This window comes from Babylonia areolata, chromosome 21, assembly GCF_041734735.1.
Source record: "Babylonia areolata isolate BAREFJ2019XMU chromosome 21, ASM4173473v1, whole genome shotgun sequence".
In the NCBI taxonomy this organism is placed as follows: Eukaryota; Metazoa; Mollusca; class Gastropoda; order Neogastropoda; family Buccinidae; genus Babylonia; species Babylonia areolata.
In genome coordinates, this window is record NC_134896.1 from 40,525,749 (window position 1) to 40,546,971 (window position 21,223).

The 21,223-nt window shown below is 36.7% G+C and overlaps 2 protein-coding genes across 2 annotated transcripts in view; one reads left to right on the forward strand and one right to left on the reverse strand.

Moving 5' to 3' along the window:
- Positions 1–7: 7 nt before the first annotated feature.
- Positions 8–8,314, forward strand: LOC143295929 (acylphosphatase-2-like). The gene is made up of 5 exons (XM_076607614.1): positions 8–158; positions 2,294–2,310; positions 4,510–4,619; positions 6,008–6,133; positions 6,696–8,314. The coding sequence occupies exons 1-4, from the start codon at positions 104–106 to the stop codon at positions 6,120–6,122; spliced, it is 297 nt and encodes a 98-aa protein (XP_076463729.1). The 5' UTR covers positions 8–103; the 3' UTR covers positions 6,123–6,133; positions 6,696–8,314.
- A 1,258-nt stretch (positions 8,315–9,572) lies between these two features.
- The window catches only part of LOC143296108 (acyl-CoA:lysophosphatidylglycerol acyltransferase 1-like), an 11,653-nt gene continuing 2 nt past the window's right edge, over positions 9,573–21,223 (reverse strand). The window contains exons 1-6 of the mRNA XM_076607888.1: positions 21,208–21,223; positions 19,651–19,904; positions 18,312–18,526; positions 16,977–17,113; positions 16,043–16,182; positions 9,573–14,500 (exon numbers count right to left, since the gene is read on the reverse strand). The exon at positions 21,208–21,223 is cut by the window's right edge and continues 2 nt beyond it. Coding sequence (XP_076464003.1) covers positions 14,088–14,500; positions 16,043–16,182; positions 16,977–17,113; positions 18,312–18,526; positions 19,651–19,864 — 1,119 coding nt within the window. The 5' untranslated portion in view covers positions 19,865–19,904; positions 21,208–21,223 and the 3' untranslated portion in view covers positions 9,573–14,087. The remainder of the gene's footprint in view (positions 14,501–16,042; positions 16,183–16,976; positions 17,114–18,311; positions 18,527–19,650; positions 19,905–21,207) is intronic.

Consider the following 21,223-nt stretch of genomic DNA (forward strand, 5'->3'; position numbering starts at 1 on the left):
ACTCGCAAGTCATCGTTTCGGGCTTCCAGAAAAAAAAGTGGGGAACATTCCGCAACTTTCCAAAAAAAACTATTTTTGACAGTGACGTTCGTTCAAATGCGAAATGTCATCTGGAAAATTTACATCTGTTGAATATGAGGTGTTTGGCAGAGTACAAGGTGTGGAAGCAGATTGCAGATTGTCAAATAATGAAATATTTAGCAGACGATCTTTGACAGTTTTGTTTCAGTTTCTGTTTTAGCTTCTGCTGCTAGTCTGACCGTTGAAGGCAAAAACAAATAAAATAGATTAACTTTGGAAAGCCGGATCGGTGTCCGATATTAAGGCATTGTTGTAGATTATTCCATTACTGTGAAAAATTCATCTCTCTCTCTCTCTCTCTCTCTTGCTCGCTCGCTCGTTCTCTCACACAAAATCATTGTGCGCCGCTGCGTTGTAAACTTGTGTAAATTGCAGAAATGCAGCAGAAACAATGCCTGCATGTGCTAAATTTTCAAAATATTTTCTCATGAAACATTCAGACTCGTAAAGGACATGCTCTCAGGAACCAGTCTCCTTCACATTTTTGGTAAATCTTGTAATTTTTCAGTTCAGGGATAAGCAACCTGAGCCACAGTTAAGATGCTTCTGTCAACAATTCTGCTAGCACCGCTGTATACATTTTTTTCTTCAGAAGTGAACATTAGCAATTTCTTCTGCAGATCTCCATGCAAGCAGCAGAATCATCGACATTTTGATGTCAGTTGCTTTATGGATGAGGGAGCTGCCATTCACTAAGTATAAGCCTATTTATTTATTTCATTTACATTTTTCTTGTATGATATAGAAGTAAGTGTGATGGGACAAAAAAAACAATGTAATAGGACAGTACAATGCAGTATAATTATATATGTGTGAGGGTGACTTAGGTCACTTTTGTGGCTGTTGCTGTACCCAGTTTGTGGGTTGTACAACTTTTTTCCACACCCATAAATTTTAGATGGTGCATCTTGCTATTGTAGCAAGTCCATATGTTTTTTCCTGTATGCACATCATTTTGTTTGTATGTAGAATTTTTTATTTTGAAAAGTAAAGATGCAGTTCCCATGTGTTCTGGTATTCAATGATTCATACAAGTTGCTTTGTAGGTTCTTATAAGATGCCCATATTTCTACAAGATAACTTTAAAAAAATAATAAAAAAAGACAGATCATTTGATCTAATGTCATTATTGTCACTTTTTACAACGATTTACATCATTCATCCTTTAAAAAGGTCTATGGACCAAAAATTCAGATATTTCTTTTTTTGTGTGTGTGTGTTAAATTGCATTTTTGTGTGTGTGTATTTTTTGTTCAGACACAACAGATTAATGGAAGACAGTGTTCAATTAGGTCAGTCAGACTGAACACCCAAACTTGGGATTATCACAGAGATAATACAATACATCCAAGGTTATATTAGTAATGTTATCATTAAGATAATAAACACTTTTGCCCCATGACTTTGCATATTATTTATATGTGTGGTGTTGCATTATATTTGGATTGGATACCCCCTTGAGCAAACTAAATGCCAAGTGTTCTGTTTCATCAGTCAGACTGACACAGATAACCACCCATCCCCACCTCCACCCCGCCCTCCCACCACCATCTCATGGCCCACAAGTCTATTTGTGACAGAGACAGTGCTGCACATCGCTTATGTCAGGGATGTTATCACCACTAATTTTTTTTATTTTTCTTTTTTTTAAGACTTTGCTCCATGTTGCTGCATAGTGTGGTGGGGTCATGAGTCAGCTGACTTTTTCATCAGACTTTCTTTAAAGCCCTTCGGCAGGCCCCCCACATTCCAACAAAAGAAAAGAAAGACAATTCAATGAGAAATCTGGGCACGAAAGATTTTTTGACTGCATGAGCTCAGTACTTGTTAAAAAAAAAAAAAGAAAAAAAAAGATAGTAATAAAATTCTACATTTGTGTCGATCTGTCATGTGGAGGAAGGTGGCAGACACTTAAATCTGTCAATACAGTGTCTGTTAGAGTCAGGTTTTTAAATGTGTAAATTTGTGTGTGTGTGTGTGTATGTTTGTGTGTGTTTGCTGTGTATGGGTGTGTGGGGGGGTGGGGATTGCGGGGGTTAATTCTTTAGATGATATTGTGAACAGACAATCAACCAGTAAGAACATGATAAAACTGACAGAACTTGTATCCATTTGTGTCTGTGTATAATAGCATGTGGCACCAACAAAATGTGGATAGATTTATCTTCACATTGTTTTAATATCATTTTCTTTCCTCTTTTTTTTCCTCCAGGTGTTTTCTTTCGGAAGGTAAGAGATGTGCATCTAAACATTGCGCTGTCATACAATTCAGTTTGTGTAAAAGAGCTATAGGCATTTGAAGTTCACTTTGTGCATGTTTGTGTGGGTGAACATGTCTTATAATGCAGTTCCGCTTCTATACTTTATCAACATTTCTAAGATTTAAAAGTTGTTTTTTGGTTGTTTTTATTTCTTCATTCCGGGGCTTGTGGTTGCTGATGTGTGTCAGCTGGAACTTTGTGTAGTTTTCTGGTTTTATGATTGTTCATGTGTCAGTTTAACATTTTATGTTGATTTTCAGAATTTCTCTTAATGCTTCTAGGGGTTGTGGTATGTTGTACAGCTTTTATCTTTTTGAAATGTTTCATTTTTGTTGGTTGTTTTTGGGTTTTTTGGGTTTTTTAGTCCTGTAATGTCCTCATTTGCACATATTTTAATTTTTGCTAATGTTTGGGTAAAACTAAGCTCTCAATTAGCATAAACTGATGACGGCATTGGTCAGCATGTGGTCAGCAGCAATGAGGACATTGCTTTCAAAAGTGGGGGGTGGGTGTTATAGTGTGCCGACAGTGTCATCTACACCACCCACAATATGTCCCCCTTCCCTCCCCATCCCTTCACCCCCACCCCTTCTTTTCCCCTACTTTTACAGTTACATCATCTTTGCTGTTGTTGTTTTTTTTTAGTTATTTCACAAGATGTGTCCGATAATTACCATTACATATTGGTTCAAAATGAATGCTAGCTTTCATGTAAGATAATACTGATATTTTAGGCGTCATTCTTCTTTTTTAAAATTTTTTTATGAATATTACTTTAGCAGTCTGGTAGACAGTTAAGACAATTAATAACAAGCTCACTAAACTTAACATGCATGTCATGTCTGAAGACATCAGTTTAATCAGTATAAGCTCACTCATGTGCATGCACACATATTCGTATGCAAACAAACTCGCACATGCACACATAAGAGAAGAACCAGAGTTTACCAAGCTGGTTGTATCATGCTTGCGTTAATATTACAGATAATACATACGTATATTTATATGTAATAGCTGATGACTGATGTAGGGGATACCACCTTCCTACAATGTTATTATAGCCCTCAAACCAAACCGAAAACCGTGTATTAAACTGTATTCAACAAATCCTTCTTCAAAGTAGACATATGCATAATTTCCACGTTCATCTTTTCTTATGCATATGAAATGATTATGATTGACACACTGCACCAAAGATAAGCCTACACAATTCATGCCAGTCAGACTAAAAATGCTTACATGTATCATTGTGTTTTGAATGCAGATTTCCCCTAAGCCAAGCACAAGTCATGTCAATCAGAAAAAAAGTACATATTTAAGTCTTTGAGAAAGTCAAAAAAAGGATAATGTTACCCCACTTTTATGTCAACTTCATTGGTTACCCATCCAGTACAGAATCCAATTCAAAATTGCCATATTGGCTTATCGCCACTTTGAAGGATCTCTCCCTTCTTACTTATCTACTGTCCTTTATACTTACATGCCTTCCTGTTCTCTCAGGTCTTCTGTTGAAAAGCTCCTTTGTGTCCCCAAAACCTCTTCAAAGACATTTGGCCAAAGGGCCTTTCAGTATCAAGCACCTTCTGTTTGGAATTCTCTTCCTTTGGATCTCTGTCACTTACCAGTGCTGTCCTCTTTCAAAACAAACTTGAAAACCCATCTATTCAAACAGGCCTTTGGGTGTAATGATGCATAGCTAATTCTTCCTCCTCCTACCCACCCCACTTTGCCCTCTACTTAAGTCATCATGTAGTGTGTGTGTCTGTAGGTGGATGTTCCTGCGTGCACAGGCGTGCATGTGTGTGCAAGCATGTGTGTGCACATGTGTAATGTATTTTTGTTGTGTGTGTGTGTGTGTGTGTGTGTGTGTGAGAGAGATATGTATTCTTGGTATATAGATACACACAAACACACACACACACACACACACACACACACACACACACACACACACACATATATATTTATGTATGTATATATATGTGTGTGTGTGTGTGTTTTCATGTGCAGAGGTATGTTATGCACTACTGTACATGTGTTGTTTCATGTACGGCACTTAGAGCCCATTACATTGGGAGTTTGTGCCATATAAGTACTATCTATTATTATTATTGTTATTGTTATAGTGCATGCAGATTTCCTCACCGGTATCACCATTCTGTTTCAGTTCACTGAAGAGACAGCCAGGGAAAGGCGATGTGTGGGATGGGTGGCCAACACCTATCATGGAACAGTCAGAGGTGTTGTGCAAGGAAGGCCTTCCGATGTGGAATATATGTATGAAACATAAGCACTTGATACATACTGTGTTGTAATGTGTCGTGCAAACATGCAGCGTTATCTAGTTTTGTGTGTAAATTGTAGTGCAGTATGTTTTTTGTTGTTTTTTTCCCATCATTTTTTTTTCTTTCTTTTAAAAAAATTGTTCTGGGGTTGGGGATGGTTTTGTTTTGGTTTGTATTTGTTTTATTGTTATTATTATTGTTGTTGTTGTTAGGGGAGATGTTTGGGATTATTTTGCATGTGTGTGCAGATGTGACAATTTAAGGACTGTTACATATATTGCAGTTCTCAGGGAAAAGGTATTACTTCTTCTGCATTTGTGGGCTGCAACTCCCACGTTCACTCGTATGTACACAAGTGGGCTTTTACGTGTATGATCATTTTCACCCCGCCATGTAGGCAGCCATACTCTGCTTTTGGGGGTGTGCATGCTGGGTATGTTCTTGTGTTTCCATAGCCCACCGAACGCTGACATGGATTACACTTACAGGATCTCTAACGTGCGTATTTGATCTTCTGCTTGCACATACACATGAAGGAGGTTCAGGCACTAGCAGGTCTGCACATATGTTGACCTTGGAGATCTGAAAAATCTCCACCCTTTACCCACCAGGCACCGTCACCGAGATTTGAACCTGGGACCCTCAGATTGAAAGTCCAATGCTTTAACCGCTCAGCTATTTCACCCGTCAGGGAAAGGGTATTGCAACAGTGCATTTGTGTGTGTGTGTGTGTGTGTTTGTGAATGACACAGTCTTACCTTCAACCTGTGTAAGCAAAGATGTGTGAAACTTTCTGAAACATGTCTGCAAGTTTACTGTGGATGGCTAATGGAACTTTTTGGGGGATCTGAATTAACAGTCAGTTTGTCAGCTTCACATGAACTGATCATAAAAATGATATTGCTTGGTAGATTGCAGAGCTTATTTTCCCTTCCTTCTTTCTATCTCTCCTTTTGTATTGTATGAAATTATCTTTTTATACCAACAAATTTTTTTATGTGAAATTTGTGCTGTTCTTCCCAGGGAGAGTGTGTCGCTGTAGTGAGAGCACCACCCTTTTTTTCTGCCTGAAAATGTATTTGTTTTCCAGTCAAAGTGGGCTTTTTCTTCAGAATTTTGTCAGGGACAGCCCTTTTGTTGCCACGAGTTCTTTCACATTTTCTTAGTGCATGCTGCACAAGGGACCTCAGTTTATCATCTCATCTGAATGACTAATTTCCAGACCACCACTCAAGGTCTTGAGGAGGAGAAAATACTGGCGAGTGTGGGGTTCAAACCAGTGCGCTCAGATTCTCAATCTCTCTCTCCCTGACTCCCCCTGATCCTGTCTTTTTTTTTTCTTTTTCTTTTTTCTCATGTTCAGTTGGGCTTTCTGTGCAGGAAGGACTGGCTGGAGCACACAGGAAGCCCTATGTCGCAGATACACTCCGTGAAGTTTACCAATGAAAAGTCTGTGGATCGGATGGAGTACAGTGACTTCAAAATCAGACATTGAAGGAAAAAACAGTGGGTGGTTGTTGTTTTTTTCATTTCTCCCAAAGTCTCTGGTTTAGGTAACACATGTTTATATATGTTTTCTTCAAATTGATGTTTCAGTGTGCGTGTGTGTATTAGTGTGTGTTTGTGCGTTGTGTGCTAGTCCACAGAAAAAGCTTTGGCAAAGGAAATACCAAGTTGCTTATTATTCCATACTTTTATCCTTTCGCACACAGTGAGTTTTATGCAGTCTGAAAGAGGAATAATGTCTGTTTTGAATTTATATATTATGCTTTCTGGTAATTCATAGGAAACTTTGTTCCATGTTTTGTATGTTTTTTGTACATTTCTCAGTTCTGTGTGACTCTAGTATCATAGTTGTGGTCATTGTCAGTTTGCTTCTCTGAGGATATAGGTACTGAACGTTTGAAGATAATTTTGGAATTTATAGCATTTATTTTTTTATCATGGACAGTATAAAAGATAAACCTTTCTACCCCCTCTGTATGCATAGAATATAATGTGAAAATTAATCCCAACCATTGCTTACTTTCATTAGGTATGATCTTTTTTTCTTTTCTTTTTTCCCCAGGACAGACATGTCTTCCACAAGGAAACCTGCTGGATGAAGATTCTTCAGTGTGATAAACTGCAGAAATGCAAGTGACATTACAATACTCACCTGCAAGAAAAACTTGCCATGTGAAGATTTTTCAGTGTGATTATTTATTAAGGAACTCACACACATAAATTTAGACTTCAAAAGTGCAAAAATGGAACCAAGAATGAAAGTAATTTGTCAGAGATGTAAAGTTTTTAATTTTGTGCATATTTGCCTTTTCTCTGTAAACATGTTTTGCGTTTTGTATGTGAACTAAAAACAAAGATTTTTAAATGAAGAAAAAAAACAACATGATCTTCAATATTTCACTTTTGAGAAGAACAAACAAGAAAGAGTATACATATATCTGGAGAAAAGCCACTAGAAAATTCATGATAGTTTGAAACTTAATTAAAGTTGCAGTTTTCAGGTCACGTAGTTGTGTCAGTGCTGTGCAGTATTGTATAACACTTGAGATTTTTATCTTTACCACACACACAAGAAACAAGATGTTGTATCTGCAGTGTCATCTGTGTTGGCACAGTTTGGATCTGACGTCTGATGTGTTACAATTAATGATGAGCAAGAATATATTAACTCATACCAGCCTACGCACTGCTTTGGCGGCATTATGTGTTTTGTCATGCCCTCATTGAACACTGCTTAGGAATTTATCAAATGAGTTTTTCGACCTTTCAACTGAGGGTAAACAATTCAGAAATAGTCTTGACTCTTGGTGAATTTCTTGGCAATTTACTAATTAAGTTTTGGTGCAGTTCTAACATTTTTTAGCACTTCGTTTTTGTGTGCAAGTTTATGATCATAGCCGGAGAGTTGTCTTTCACTACTTGGTAATTATTATTTAAACAAACTGTTTTGAGATGTATACAGTGCTTGTGATCCTGACAATGATATACAGAATGATCATTGTAAACATTGACAGATGAGTCATGTGTTTAGTTTTTGTCTAAAAAACACTGCTAAATTTCCCAAGCGGGGAAGGTTGCACAAAATGTAATCCTTGCAATACTGAATAGGTTAATAAATTTGTTGATATTTGACAAAAGAAGTTTCACGTCATGCAGTCTGAAAAGATATTTCAACACTTTCCAACTCGTGTGTGCAGCCAGAGCTTCTTCCCCTTTGCTGATGAGTTTCAGTGTGTACACGCATGCGTCCATTTACTTTCAAAGTGTGCATGAAGCATATTGCTCTTATTTTGAGTTTCACAGTTAGTGACATGAATAACGTGAATGTGAGCCAAAACATTCCTTTCAAACTGTGCATAAATTCAAACATAGTTGCAGTTGTTTATGCATGTCGAAAAGAAAGATTTCTACCTAGATGGTATCATTGATCTCATTTTCTTCCATACAGTATTGGTGTAATTAATATTCAGAATGTGATATTTCTTGTTAAAGAGACTGACTTGGAATAACTGGTGCTATGAGAATGTGGTATCTCTTTTGTTAAAGAAACTGTCTTAGAATAACCAGTGCTGTTTTGTTTTGATTTTTTTTTTATTAACTAAATATATATTGCAAGATGTCTTTGCTGTCAGTGCATTAAGATGATTAAGATCAGCTAATCAAAAAAGAAAAAAAACAAAATGAAAATTAATTAAAAAAAAAATTTTAAAATTCCATCAAAAACAATGTCCTCAACATCCAAGCATATAATCCACCCCGTATGCCCCAGCCCACCCCACCCCATTTTCATACACATGCCTGCTTTGCTCCAAATTCATGGTCAGGCATCCACTTTGGTTCGACAATAGCAGAACGCAATACAGTATTGGTAACAGTTTGCTGTGCTTTCAATCTCAAATATTTACTTGTATGATATTCAAACGTCTAATCTATAATGTACAATGCTGTACATGCATTACCAAAAATGTAGTGAAAAATATGAGCACAAATGATTTTGGAGTGTGTTGTGCATGCAATAGTTTTAGAAGTGTATAGGGTGTGTGTTCTCTGTTCCTCACTCTCCAAGACCCATGGATATGATAATATGCATTACCAAAAATTTAGTGAAAAATATGAGCATAACTGATTTTGTAGTGTGTTGTCCATGCAATAGTTTTAGAAGTGTATAGGGTGTGTGTTCTCTGTTCCTCACTCTCCAAGACCCATGGATATGATAATAATCATAGTTATAAACATAAATCATTATTATTGACATGATGCTTAGTGCAAGCACTAAAATCTAGCGTGATGCTTAGTTAATCCAAACCACTAACATTTTTATAACCGTGTTGCTGTGGTCTGTTTTTTAATATTGGCCTCAGTCTGCAATTATTATTATTATTATTACTTAAAGGTTTTCATTAAGTTTGTTATGTTGCCTGCTTTGTTTTAATTTCTTTTCACCCAAAATGTGTTCATTGCAAAAGTTCAGTTGGAGTTTTAATAAATATACATTTATTGACAAAAAAAAACCCATGTGTGTGTTTGTAACTCATGAGTATACTAATTTGTCATTCATATTTATTATAAAAATCTAATTACAAGGCACAGTGTGCACAAACACACACATACACACACGCGCGCACATGCACACACACACTTTTACATTGCTTTCTCGCTGTTTCTTTCCGACAGCTCATCGATGAACATAAAAAAATCTAAATCAAAGTAGTGCAGCATTTGTTGTCGAAGTGTCGGAAAACCAAGCTGGAACAGAATATCATTTCTGTCATGCATGCAGAAAGACAGAAGAGAGCAGTACTTGTGATTGCTCATGTACTCATTTGGAGTTGTCTTTGATTCACAACTGTTCATTATGCATGTACACCCAACCCCTAAGGTTAATTTTAAAGCTTTCCCAACACAAACAGACAAAAACAAAAACTACAACCCAGATTATTTACTTTATTTGTGGCGTTTTAAAATGTTCTCAATAAAACAAAGTAGTACAGCAATGTCATATATATTTGCTTCTCACTCTCAAGTCTTAAGTACTATAAAAGCACACATACAAACCTCGCCCAAAAATTTGGATTCAGAGGCTTAAACCAGGCAGCCTTTCTTAAACAAAACAGCATGTGAAATTAATATGGATAAGACAAGAATATTACTGTTGCACCCTACAATACAAAGTACATGAACGCTGCTCATCCCACCAGAAAATCATTTCATGTATGTCACATTGTCAGCCATGTGTAAAAAATAATACGAAATAAATATGTACTTTAGTATAACTAAAAGATAAACCATAAAAATATATCAAAATTATACACAAATTTCAGTAGTATTCAAAGTGAACAATAGATAAGGATTAAGAAAAAGCAAAAAAAAAAGCACATAATTAAATCTACATGAATACCTGAGAAAAGTTTTTAAAAAAAATCTCATTATGAAATTTAAAAAACACCATACCAAATCACAATATTTGTAAAATTGTCATACATCATCAAATATGGAAAAAGAAACATTACACCATAATTAGTATAAATGAAAAGGTACAGTGATAAACTCGTACAATTTTTTTTTTTAAAAGAAGCAACAACAACAAAAAACAACAACACACAACTGTTTCATTATTAACTGACCCACAATATGACATGCTATCTCTTAGGTGAGCTTGTAGATACTTTATATATATTCACAGTTCTAAAACTTTTCATATGTTTCTAGTTCCTTTTTTTTTTTCTTTTTGTTTTTAATTCTTCTTTTCTTTCTCACTTTCATTCTCTTGTTTTTCTTCCAATTTTATGTTTTTATCGTTTGGTTTTGCCTTTACTTCTTTTCTTCCTTCCCCACTCCTTCAGACCTTGAAACAAATTATTCTGCTTGAAAAAAAAAAAAGAAAGAAAAAAAAAAAAAAAAAAAAAGAAATGAAAAAAGCTGCAACAACTTGATACCAACTGATATTTCTCTTGAATCCAAACATAATTTCCTATCAAAAAACCACAATGTCGAATGCTGGGTACTTGCATATATTCTTGAGTGGTTAAACAGACAGACATCAGAACACATGTAAAAAAAAAATTATCTAAAAATTTGTCATCAAGGCAAAAAAAAAAAAAGAAAAAAAGAAAGACAATATTGTATATATTGAACAACACAAACACCTTAAGTAACATGCGACCAAAAAAAGTCAGACATGGCCCTGAGGAACACTGAGGTTGAGTTTTTAAAATATACATAAATATGTTTGAACACACACACACACACACACACCACAGTGAAACAGGAAAAGAAGAATCTAGATTTTCATATATAGACCTTGGTCAAGGATGAATGACCTAACGTGAAAAATATAAAAACATACATTAGTATAGATACATAAAATAAAAATATATATATATATATAAGTATAAAGATACATGCATAATCTTCCTGGGGAGAACATCCCAAATTACACACACAAATCTGTTCTGACAACAAAACAATAAATAAAAGACAAACCTACAAAATACATAAATATACACATAAGATACACGTATACATCCCAAAGAATTTAAAACAGATTTTTACAGGAAAAAAGATTGCACTTTTTTTTCCCAAAAAAAACATTTTAACACCTGTTTCTCTCATCTCTGAAAAGGCAGAGAAAGATATGACTGAACCATGAAAATACTTCAGCACGTCATGTGAATACTGTAAATCGATTCGTTTTCGTTTTTCCGGTCTGTTATCCTTCACCATCAGTTGAGGACAGATGAAAAGGTCACATCTGAGAGATGCGTACCAATTACATCCCACCTGGCCAAGATCTCTTGCGAAATCCCTCGAAAGCGATTCAAGTTATGGCAAGATAAAAGAGAGAGAGAAAAACTCACATGGCAAAACACAATGATAAGGGACAGGAAATTCAGAACAAGGTAAGATCCACAATGGTTTACTGAAACTCAAATTATTAGTCTACTTTGGTGGAACTTAATGACTTGCATACATTCCATTGGTGTCACTTGAGCTTTCTCAATAGTTCCATGGGAAATCTCCCGCTTTGTGCATACAACTGTAATTACATATAATTTTGCATACACTGTGAGAGATTTCTTTGTCATCTGCAGAGATTTTCTCCACATTTAGAGTAAAAAAAAAAAAAAAAAAAAAAAAAAGTGTATGATCAAATTTACCTTAAGATGATGGGGAGACTATGTTTCGAGTTGTAGACTCTTTCTCAAGTACAGGGATGTGTCGAAAGGCAACAGTAGTCCGTTGGAGGTGAGTTCAATCACTGTTTCTTCATTTTTTCATATTCACTCTGCAAGAACTACACTCACCTTACTGATATGTCTGAAAACCTGTGTCAACTAACAAGTGGGTTCCTATACAGATTACTGAGCGCTTCTTAGTTATGATATTGTTAAAGGGCGTGCTACTCATGCTGCTACATACATATCAAAGTCAGATGACATAAAAAGAAAGCTTTAAAAAAGTTAAGACACTTCTTTCATAAGCTTAATTCCAAAATCGATCCAAAACTGGTGACTATCATCAAACTAAAAGTAAAATGAGAGATGCTGCCCTCATGGCTTACATGCTAAAATGAAAAGATAGAAATGTTCATATCGACCTTGACCCTATGTACAATCATAATAAGTAAAAAGAACTTCTCCTCCTTCATTCATGGGATGTGACACATGTTCATTCACATACATGGGTAGGTTTTGTGTGTGTATGACTTTACACCCCTGCCATGTGGGTAGTCATACTCTGTTTTCAGGGCAGTGCATGCTGGGTATGTTTTCGTTTCCATAATCCACCAAATGCTGACATGGATTATGGGATCTTTAATGTGCGTATTTGATCTGCATGCAAATGTACACATGAGGAGGGTTCAGGCACTAGCAGATCTGCACATCTGTTGACCTGGGAGATAAGAAAAATCTCCACCCTTTACCCACCTGGCGTCAAGACCAGGATTGGAACACAGGACCCTCAGATTGAAATGTCCAACCCTTTAACCACTCAGCTGTTGCGCCCGTTAACCATGTTGTTTATAATAAATAAAAAGAATAAATTTAGATGAACCACTTCCCCATGTCCATTTGTGTACATTTCAGACCTGTTCCTTGACAGCAACTCTTCACTTTTGAGACCTTGCATTATTTCTCAAATTGTGATGGCAGTATTCTTTTCAATGTTTCATACAGCAGTTGCAACGTTTTTATAACAGACAACCAACTAAAGTTGGATGATGGTGTTCATTTCCAGTTTGACTGGTGTACACATTCTGAAATGTTTACATCGGTCGGTAACAGTTTAGTCTTAGCAGACTGAACATCATGCAGGTTACAATTGCCAGCAATTGTTTCCAAATGTTGTTCAATGTAAATTACTTCCATGTATTTTCAACGATGCAGATTGAACATGATATGTAAACAAACACAGATCTCTGAGATCCATGTAACTCTAAATGCAGTGGCAGCTCCCTAGCGAGGTCTGCAGTTCTCAGATCTATCTACTTTTTGTCATGTCAGCATGTGTTTTCACTGACTGAAAATGAGAAGTTGGTGTTTTTTCTTTTAAATTTTCCATTGAAACAAGTTCTGCAGCTGTTCATTCAGCTCTGATCCAAAAATCACAAATTGTATGATACATGATATTATGTTTTTTCTATAACTAAGAGACATGCTTTAAAAGTAAACCTTCACTTCGCACATGAAAGCATGTAATATTTCTAATCATTACTAGCTAATATTTTGTGATTTGGGCTAAAAACATTTGAAATTAAACTTGATGGCCTCCCAAAGACACATCTGTGTTGTCCGCCACCCAGTGACTGTGCCTTTCAGTCTCTGTGTGTGTATCCTATATAATTCTGGTGGGAATGTCTGCTATCACCTTCTAATCAATATCTATAATCATGCTGTGACTAGTGTCCTTGATCAGAGGTAACAGTTCCTGAGAAAATGCCAATGGTAAACTTTATCACATAGATACAAGCACAAAAACACAGAGTGACACACACAATATGGACAGAAACATGTATCACTCAGAGTGGGTAAAAACATAACTCTCTTTGCTTATATCTGTAACATGCATATAAGGCAAAAAACCAGTTCCTTCAATATAACATTGGACAGTTTATCTGAGATGGGAAAGTGACAGGACACTTGAGGTAGAGATGATCAAAGTTGACTTGAGGTAGAGATGATCAAAATTGTCAGAAAGAAAATTTGATACTGTTCCAAACCAAAAGGTTATCTGTGATACAGATATTCAGATATACCAGACACATGCGCTGTCTTCCAGTTCTATCAGAAACCAAAAGTCTTCCAGATATGTGACCATGCTAGAAGTAAAAAAAAAATACAGGAAAAAAAAACCCTTCTCTCTCTTTACACTGAATTTAAATTGAAAACAAGACCCTAATGGAAAAGGGAGAGAAGGTTTGCTCAGCACTCCTAAACTAAAAACCACACTTTCCTCACCACCACACCAAACTCATCAGTGGCTCAATGACACAGACATAGTGAAGGTACGCAGAGCCCATGTAGAAGAGCTGGAACAACACCACTTTCAGCCAGTCAAACAGGACCTGCCTCTCTGGCACCACGGGCAGCACCTGGCCTGCACTGTCCTCCGGGAAGTGACCATTCCTGTAAAATTGCTCCAGAAGATCATCTTTCTCCGTGTACCGATCATACACCCATTTCTGCAGCTCGTCTCCATTGCGGGGGACATCAGACAGAGGGAACGCACGGTAGTGCACGTGTATGTCCTGCTTTTCCCTGTACCCCATGCACATTCCAAACATGTCTGGTGGCCCACCTTCCTCGCTGCCATAGCCAATAGTCATGTCAACCAGCCATTTCACGGGCTGGTCAGGATTGTGAGCAGCTGAAATGCATTCAGAAGAAAATTAACATGACACAGTCATCTTCAAATCATTTTTTATTTTTAGATTTTTTTTTTTTTTTAACACAGCACGTGGTTTTACTTCCTCAACCGCTGCAACTTTCGATTTCTCCACTTTGGCGGACAAGCAGTAGCTTGCACCTAACATGAATCAGACCCCTGCTGGAGTCTGCTCCAGTGAGTCATGATATAGTATTTAACTTAATGTGTAATTAATGAGGATTTAAAATCTGGGCTCTCCAATGATTTCAACCCTAAAACACCCATTTCATGACCATTTAAAACACTTGAAAAATTTTTTTTAATTTTTTTTTTACTTTATTCACTGATTTTGAGCCATTGCACCCAAAAAAATCTGCCTAAGCTTGGCTGACGAACGCAACAGCCGAATGGTTAAAGCGTTGGACTTTCAATCTGAGGGACCTGGGTTCGAATCTCTGTGATGGCGCCTGGTGGGTAAAAGGTGGAGATTTTTCCGATCTCCCAGGTCAACATGTGTGCCGACCTGCAAGTGCCTGAAGCCCCTTCGTGTGGTGGGTTATGGAAACAAGAACATACCCAGCATGCACCCCCCCGAAAACAGAGTATGGCTGCCTACATGGCAGGGTAAATAAACAAACAGTCATATACATAAAATGTTACATGTCTGTCTGAGTGTGTATGCGTGTGTGCCTGAAATCTAACTGAATGACACAGGAAACGAATGATGAGCACCCAGTGGCAGATGTCAGTCAGCTCTACCCAGGTAGGCAGCCTGTTGTGCAAATGACCCTGTATTAGTAAACCGCTTAAGAGCTTGGTCTCCGACCGAGGACAGACACTTTATAAGTATCCATATCAATCAATCAATCAATCAATCAAAGTCACAATATCCACAACAGAAACCTGTCAAGTGAAAGATATAGAATGAATGACATGATCTGAGTCAACTTGAAAAAGAACAAGAGAGGCAAGGCCTTCAAGACTCACTTGTGATAAATTAAGTCCCCTAGCATTAATTACGGAGTAATTTCCCTTTTTTACTATCTGCACCAAAACGTTTGCAAAATAAATAAAACTTCCATGCTTAGCAAAAGAAGTTCCTGTTTGAACAAAAAATGATAATAATGACTCCTCTTGTTGTTGTGTCAGAATAAGAGGTCAAAGTGCCAGTTTAGAGAATACAAAAAATATAAATATAACAATAAATGCAGTTTGCATATAAATAGGCTTCTTTTTTTTATTTTTTTGTGCCCATCCCAGAGGTGCAATATTCCTATTTTTTCTGTGGTTTCTTGGTTTTCTTTACCTGAAGTATCTTTTTTTTTTAGGTGTTTATTTTTGTTTTTCCTATTTTTATGCCAAATTTGGTGTCAACTGACAAAGTATTTGCAGAGAAAATGTCAATGTTAAAGTTTACCACGGACACACAGACACACGGACACACACACACACACACAGACAACCGAACACCGGGTTAAAACATAGACTCACTTTGTTTCCACAAGTGAGTCAAAAAGGAAATACGCAGCAAAGCTGACTTACCGTTTCCACAACCGTTGGTCACATTCTCACTGGGCTGGTCCTGCTCTGGTGACCCTATGGTGTCGATGATGGTTCTCAGAGCTCCCAGTCTTGGCAATGTCACGTTGTTCAGCACAGGATAACCATTCTTCCTGGCATAACTGTTGGCAGTCATCAGGACTTGTCAGTGATTCCACCATCGGGAGAGTTCAGTTTTTTAATGCACACTCCCACACAGACAGAAACAAGGTACATACAACCATACTGAATATGCGTTGTATCCGGATATACTGTTTTCTTTGGCAATCAGATTTAAAACATTTTCTGTCATCTTTAAAAAAAAAAAAAAAATTTTTTATAAGGGTATCTCTGTCTTTTGTGTGTGTGTGTGTGTGTGTGTGTGTGTGTGTGTGTGTATGTGTGTGTATACATCAGTCAACTAGATACGCATATATATCTTGTTGAGAGAGAGAGAGAGAGACAGAGAGAGAAAGAGAGCGAGAGAAAGAGTTTCTTTGTTTTGGGTAGTTTTTTTTTCCAATACAAAGTTTACAACAGACTCAGAAAAGCAGCTGTAAACAATACATTATCTATATATTTAAAGAAAATAAACAATAAGGAATCAGTCTACAAATTTATATTGATGTAATCAGAATGAATGTATGTACTTTTGTCCTCTCATATATACTGTGGATAATCTCTTTTATCTAATGCTGACACTTCTGTTTTGGAAATCACCTTTTCTCTAGCTCTACCCACAGAAGAATATTTCCCCATATCATGACATTCACCAACTGTTACAAGGACAGCATTATCTATTGTTGTTTTTATCACACACACACTAAAAATCCACAAATAGACTGAACAATGCCATACAAAGGGCCTGCACAAAAAGCATATGCATATAAAACAGAAAGAGACTGTGTAACTAAAGAAACCTTTCTGCAAATTATACCTCTGACTGCTTTCAAGTCTTTTGTAGAGGAACCCCCCCTCTGGAAACAGGACAAGCCACTTGCGCCGCAAGGGAAGATAACTGTCCTTCAAGTGCTCCCTCAGCATCACTTCTTGCTGGTTACGTGTCTCTCTGCCCTTAGTTTTACAGGAGAGAAAAAAAAAAATCACTACATTACTAATATACTATAATCATGAAACCTAAACCAAAGCAAAAGTCAGAAATTTGACCTGTAGCCTGTCTGAGGTACTGTATCTGTTGTTTTTTTTTTTAGTGTCCTTGGAAGACTAATATGATATGTAGAAGAAAAAGCAAAAAACAAAAATAAACACCTAAAAAAAAAGATACTTCAGGTAAAGAAAACCAAGAAACCACATTGGTACCATACCCACACATGGACAACAGCATATTAAAAGAACCACAAACATGGTGAAACAAACATCAAGTTCAGCTTTCACCTCTTTTTTTTTCAGCTGCTGTCAGTGCTGTGATTTTGACTTTGAGCATTTTCTGTAGATGCTACACACACACACACACACACACACACAACAAAAAAATCAAGAAATGTCTGCACATGTATCATTGTATGGATGTATAGTACGTATGCATGTACATCTATCATTGTATGTACATATGTGATGTATGTTAGCATGCATGTGAACATATGCTAAGCTATGTTTGCATGCGTGTGAATATATATGTATATCCCCAATCTGTCAATACTGCTCTGTCAAAATCACAATGTATAATCAATGTTGTGATAACAAAGCTCTTATGCCTTTCATCATATATCTGCATCCATTTGATTATTTCAAAATAACTTCCTCAAAATGTCTAAAGCAGACAGGGATTATTCAGTTTGATCTGTTTCTATGTATCTGACAGTCTGTCTCAATTTGTGCTTTTCTCTCTCTCTGAGTCTCTCTCCACTTTTCTCTTTCTCTGAGAATGTGTGTGTGGCTGTGAGTGATTTTTTCTTTTTCTTTTTCTCTCAGTTATAAGAAAATATTGTGTATATGCCGTAAATATAGCTTATATGTACAAACACACACACACATATCTATATATATAGATGTGTGTGTGTGTGTGTGTGTGTGTGTGTGTGTGTGTGTAAGATTTATATTATAAATGTGAGCATTAGGCCTGAGAGGTTCATGCAAAGATCAGGCATCTGCTTCCTTTTATTTGTTATTCCCTATTTTAATTACTCTTTTTATTCTATTTGGTGTTCAACAGCAGACACCTCCGTAAAGAAAGGGACACTGAAAATGTGAGAGAAAAACAAAAAACACATAAAAAAAACAACACACACACAAAAACACACACAAAACTAGCCTGCTTGATGAAGACGTCCTTGCGAAGGGTGCAGATAAGTCCGAAGTTAGTGAACTTGAAGATCCAGTCCATGATCCACATGCTGCTGCTCATGCACCCACCTTTGCCCCACAGTGACATCATCACTACCGGTGTGTCCGCTGTCGACTGGTGGTTACACAGCAGCAGCACTTCCTCTTCCGACAACTGGCTGACGTCATCTCCGCTTTCGAAAACTGTGCACAGCAAGCAAGACACTTAGACAGCCATGGGTGAAGACTGCCGGTGTGTAAACACCCAAGAGTCAGAACTGTCAGTTTTGTGCTCATTCAATCCTTTATGCAGGCTAAACAGTCCAGCGAAATGTTATATTCCCTAACACCCAAGAGTCAGAACAGTCAGTTTTGTGTTCATAAAAAATTTTCAGTCCTTTATACAGACTTGACAGTCCAGCGACTGTTCTTAATAACAACCATTTATTGATACAGACTAATGTCTCGGATGTATAGCATCTTATTTCCATGACGTAATTATCATCAAAGTATCTAAATCCTGCTAATGTACCGAAAGGAACATGACAGGTCATCTTTTGATTATGTCAAATAATAAAAACAAAAATGATTCAAATCAACAGACTGAACATACTGAGTAAATAATTTTCTGTGCAGGTTATTAAACTGTTTATGAAGGTACAGAAGACAGGTCTGGAACAGAAATCCAGTCTACTTTCTTACTGTACATGAGCTAGGCTTGAATTTTTGTCAACCATTTATCCAATCCCTGGCCAAGCCAACAGTATCCAGTCTGCAATACAGTGTCAAAAATATACAATGATGATGGAGCACTTCAAGGAAACTGCAGGTTTACCACAGTACATCTGAGTTATTTTATACTTCCCACAACCATGGGACCTTTTAATAAAATTTACAACAAATCTCCATAATTCATTTCTCAAGGAAATCATGCTCATGAACTTCAAGTCAATTTTCAATTCCTTTATGTGTTACTGTATCAATATCTAGTTTACCCCTCACTGGAAAACACCAGTTTATTTATTGATATCATACAGTGGAATTTACTTGACACATACATATTCCATGATTCAGTTTGGCAGAGCATGATTTAAACATTAACACTTACATAAAAGCATACAAGTCTTCTCCAAGAAGTAAAAGCAAAGTAATAATAAGATCCAAGCAATCACAAAAAAAGTCTAAGACTTTATGAAATTTACAAAACACAAAACATCACACAAATCCCCACAATCAAACTCCTGAGTAAAAAAGATCATCCAGTCTTATCTTAGAAAACTGGTGCCATGAACTACCATTTCAACCAAAAGCAAAACCAAAAAACTTACTGCGATATCGTCCAGTGCCCATCCACATAACGATGAAAGACTGCAGTCCGTTAAACAGCAATCTCTCAAAGTTCCAGTACATGGAAGGGGAGAGAATACGTAATGGAAGTAGCATCAACATCCACATGATATAGGAAAACAGGCCGTAAAGGTTGGTGATGAAAAACACTGTGAAGTTCCATACATAGCGCAGGATGTCTGTCATACTTGCCATGGCCACAAACAACTTTGAGACCAGCTGACTGCAACAATGTCTGAAATGATTAACACAAAATTATTCATTTAAATAATATAAAACTGTGAAATACATGTCAAATTTATCAGACTGACCATTAACAAAATATATAATGCATAAGTTACGATAGTATTAGAATCTTAAAGTTTTGCAAATGCAAATAACTTTCAAGAATGGTCTGGGAGGGATCTGTGCACTATATGCAGTGCAAAGTTTGCTTTGCGTCTGGGCTGCTACGTTGATGATGAAAGCCAGCCCTGTATCTCACCATCACTATGTCTAGTTCCAGTGTGTCAATGTTTTGCCTTTAAATGGTGCAAGAACCTCTATCAATCTATGTTTCAGTGGTTATTTATGATTTGTTTTGTGTGTGTATATAATGTGTGCTTTATGTCAATGTTCTGCCTTCAAACTATTTCATTTTGTATGTGTATGACGTGTGTGTGTTTGCGCGCGCGCACGCGTGCGTGCGTGCGTGCGTGTGTGTGTGTGTGCTTTGCATGTTCGTGTATATATGTGCAAGCATGTGAGACATATGAATGTGTGTGTAAGCATAAAAACTAAAAGCTCTCTTTCACCCATCTATCCCAGTCTCTCATTTTGCATATATGTCTGACACAGATCAGAGATGATGAATTAGGTGTGAGTACTGGAGACTAGCTTCTCAGCATTCTTGACATCAGAAAAAGGTTCATGTATCATGGGCAGGTGGGTGGGCTGATGTGGGCATTTGTTTATATGTATAAAAACGAACAATAAACATAGGGGCTGGTTGTTATGTTCTATACATTTGAAGATATTTCAGAACCATTTCCACCTAAAAAAAAAACTTAAAAAAACAAACAGAAACATGAATTTTCATGCTCTTTTTTGCTTTTCCAAAATATTTTGTGTTTTTCTTCCCCTAAGAATCTCAATTTATATTTCCATTACTTTGTGTTATAAATCTGATCATGTCAACACTAAAAATAATCGTTCCTTTTTATATTCTCCAAATAATGTGTGCTTTTTCTTTGGCGAAAATTACAAATGGTTTCGGGAGTCAAATGCTTAAGACATGTGAGCGTGCGGTGATGACGCGGTGTGGAAAACTGAAGTTAACGTAAGTTTTCGAGTAAGTTTTTATCTCTCAATCACGCCAGAACGATCATCTTGTCAAGATTCCACACATTTTTAACAGATTACATCTCTTCTGCTTGAAACAAATGCAATATTCCACTAAAAGTCCGTTATCAAAACTGCCAGGAATTGTTTTAAGACAACAGCAATATTTGTGTTGTAATTTTTTTTTTTTTAATTAAAAATTACAAGACAAACCTTACCGCTTTAACCTTTGAC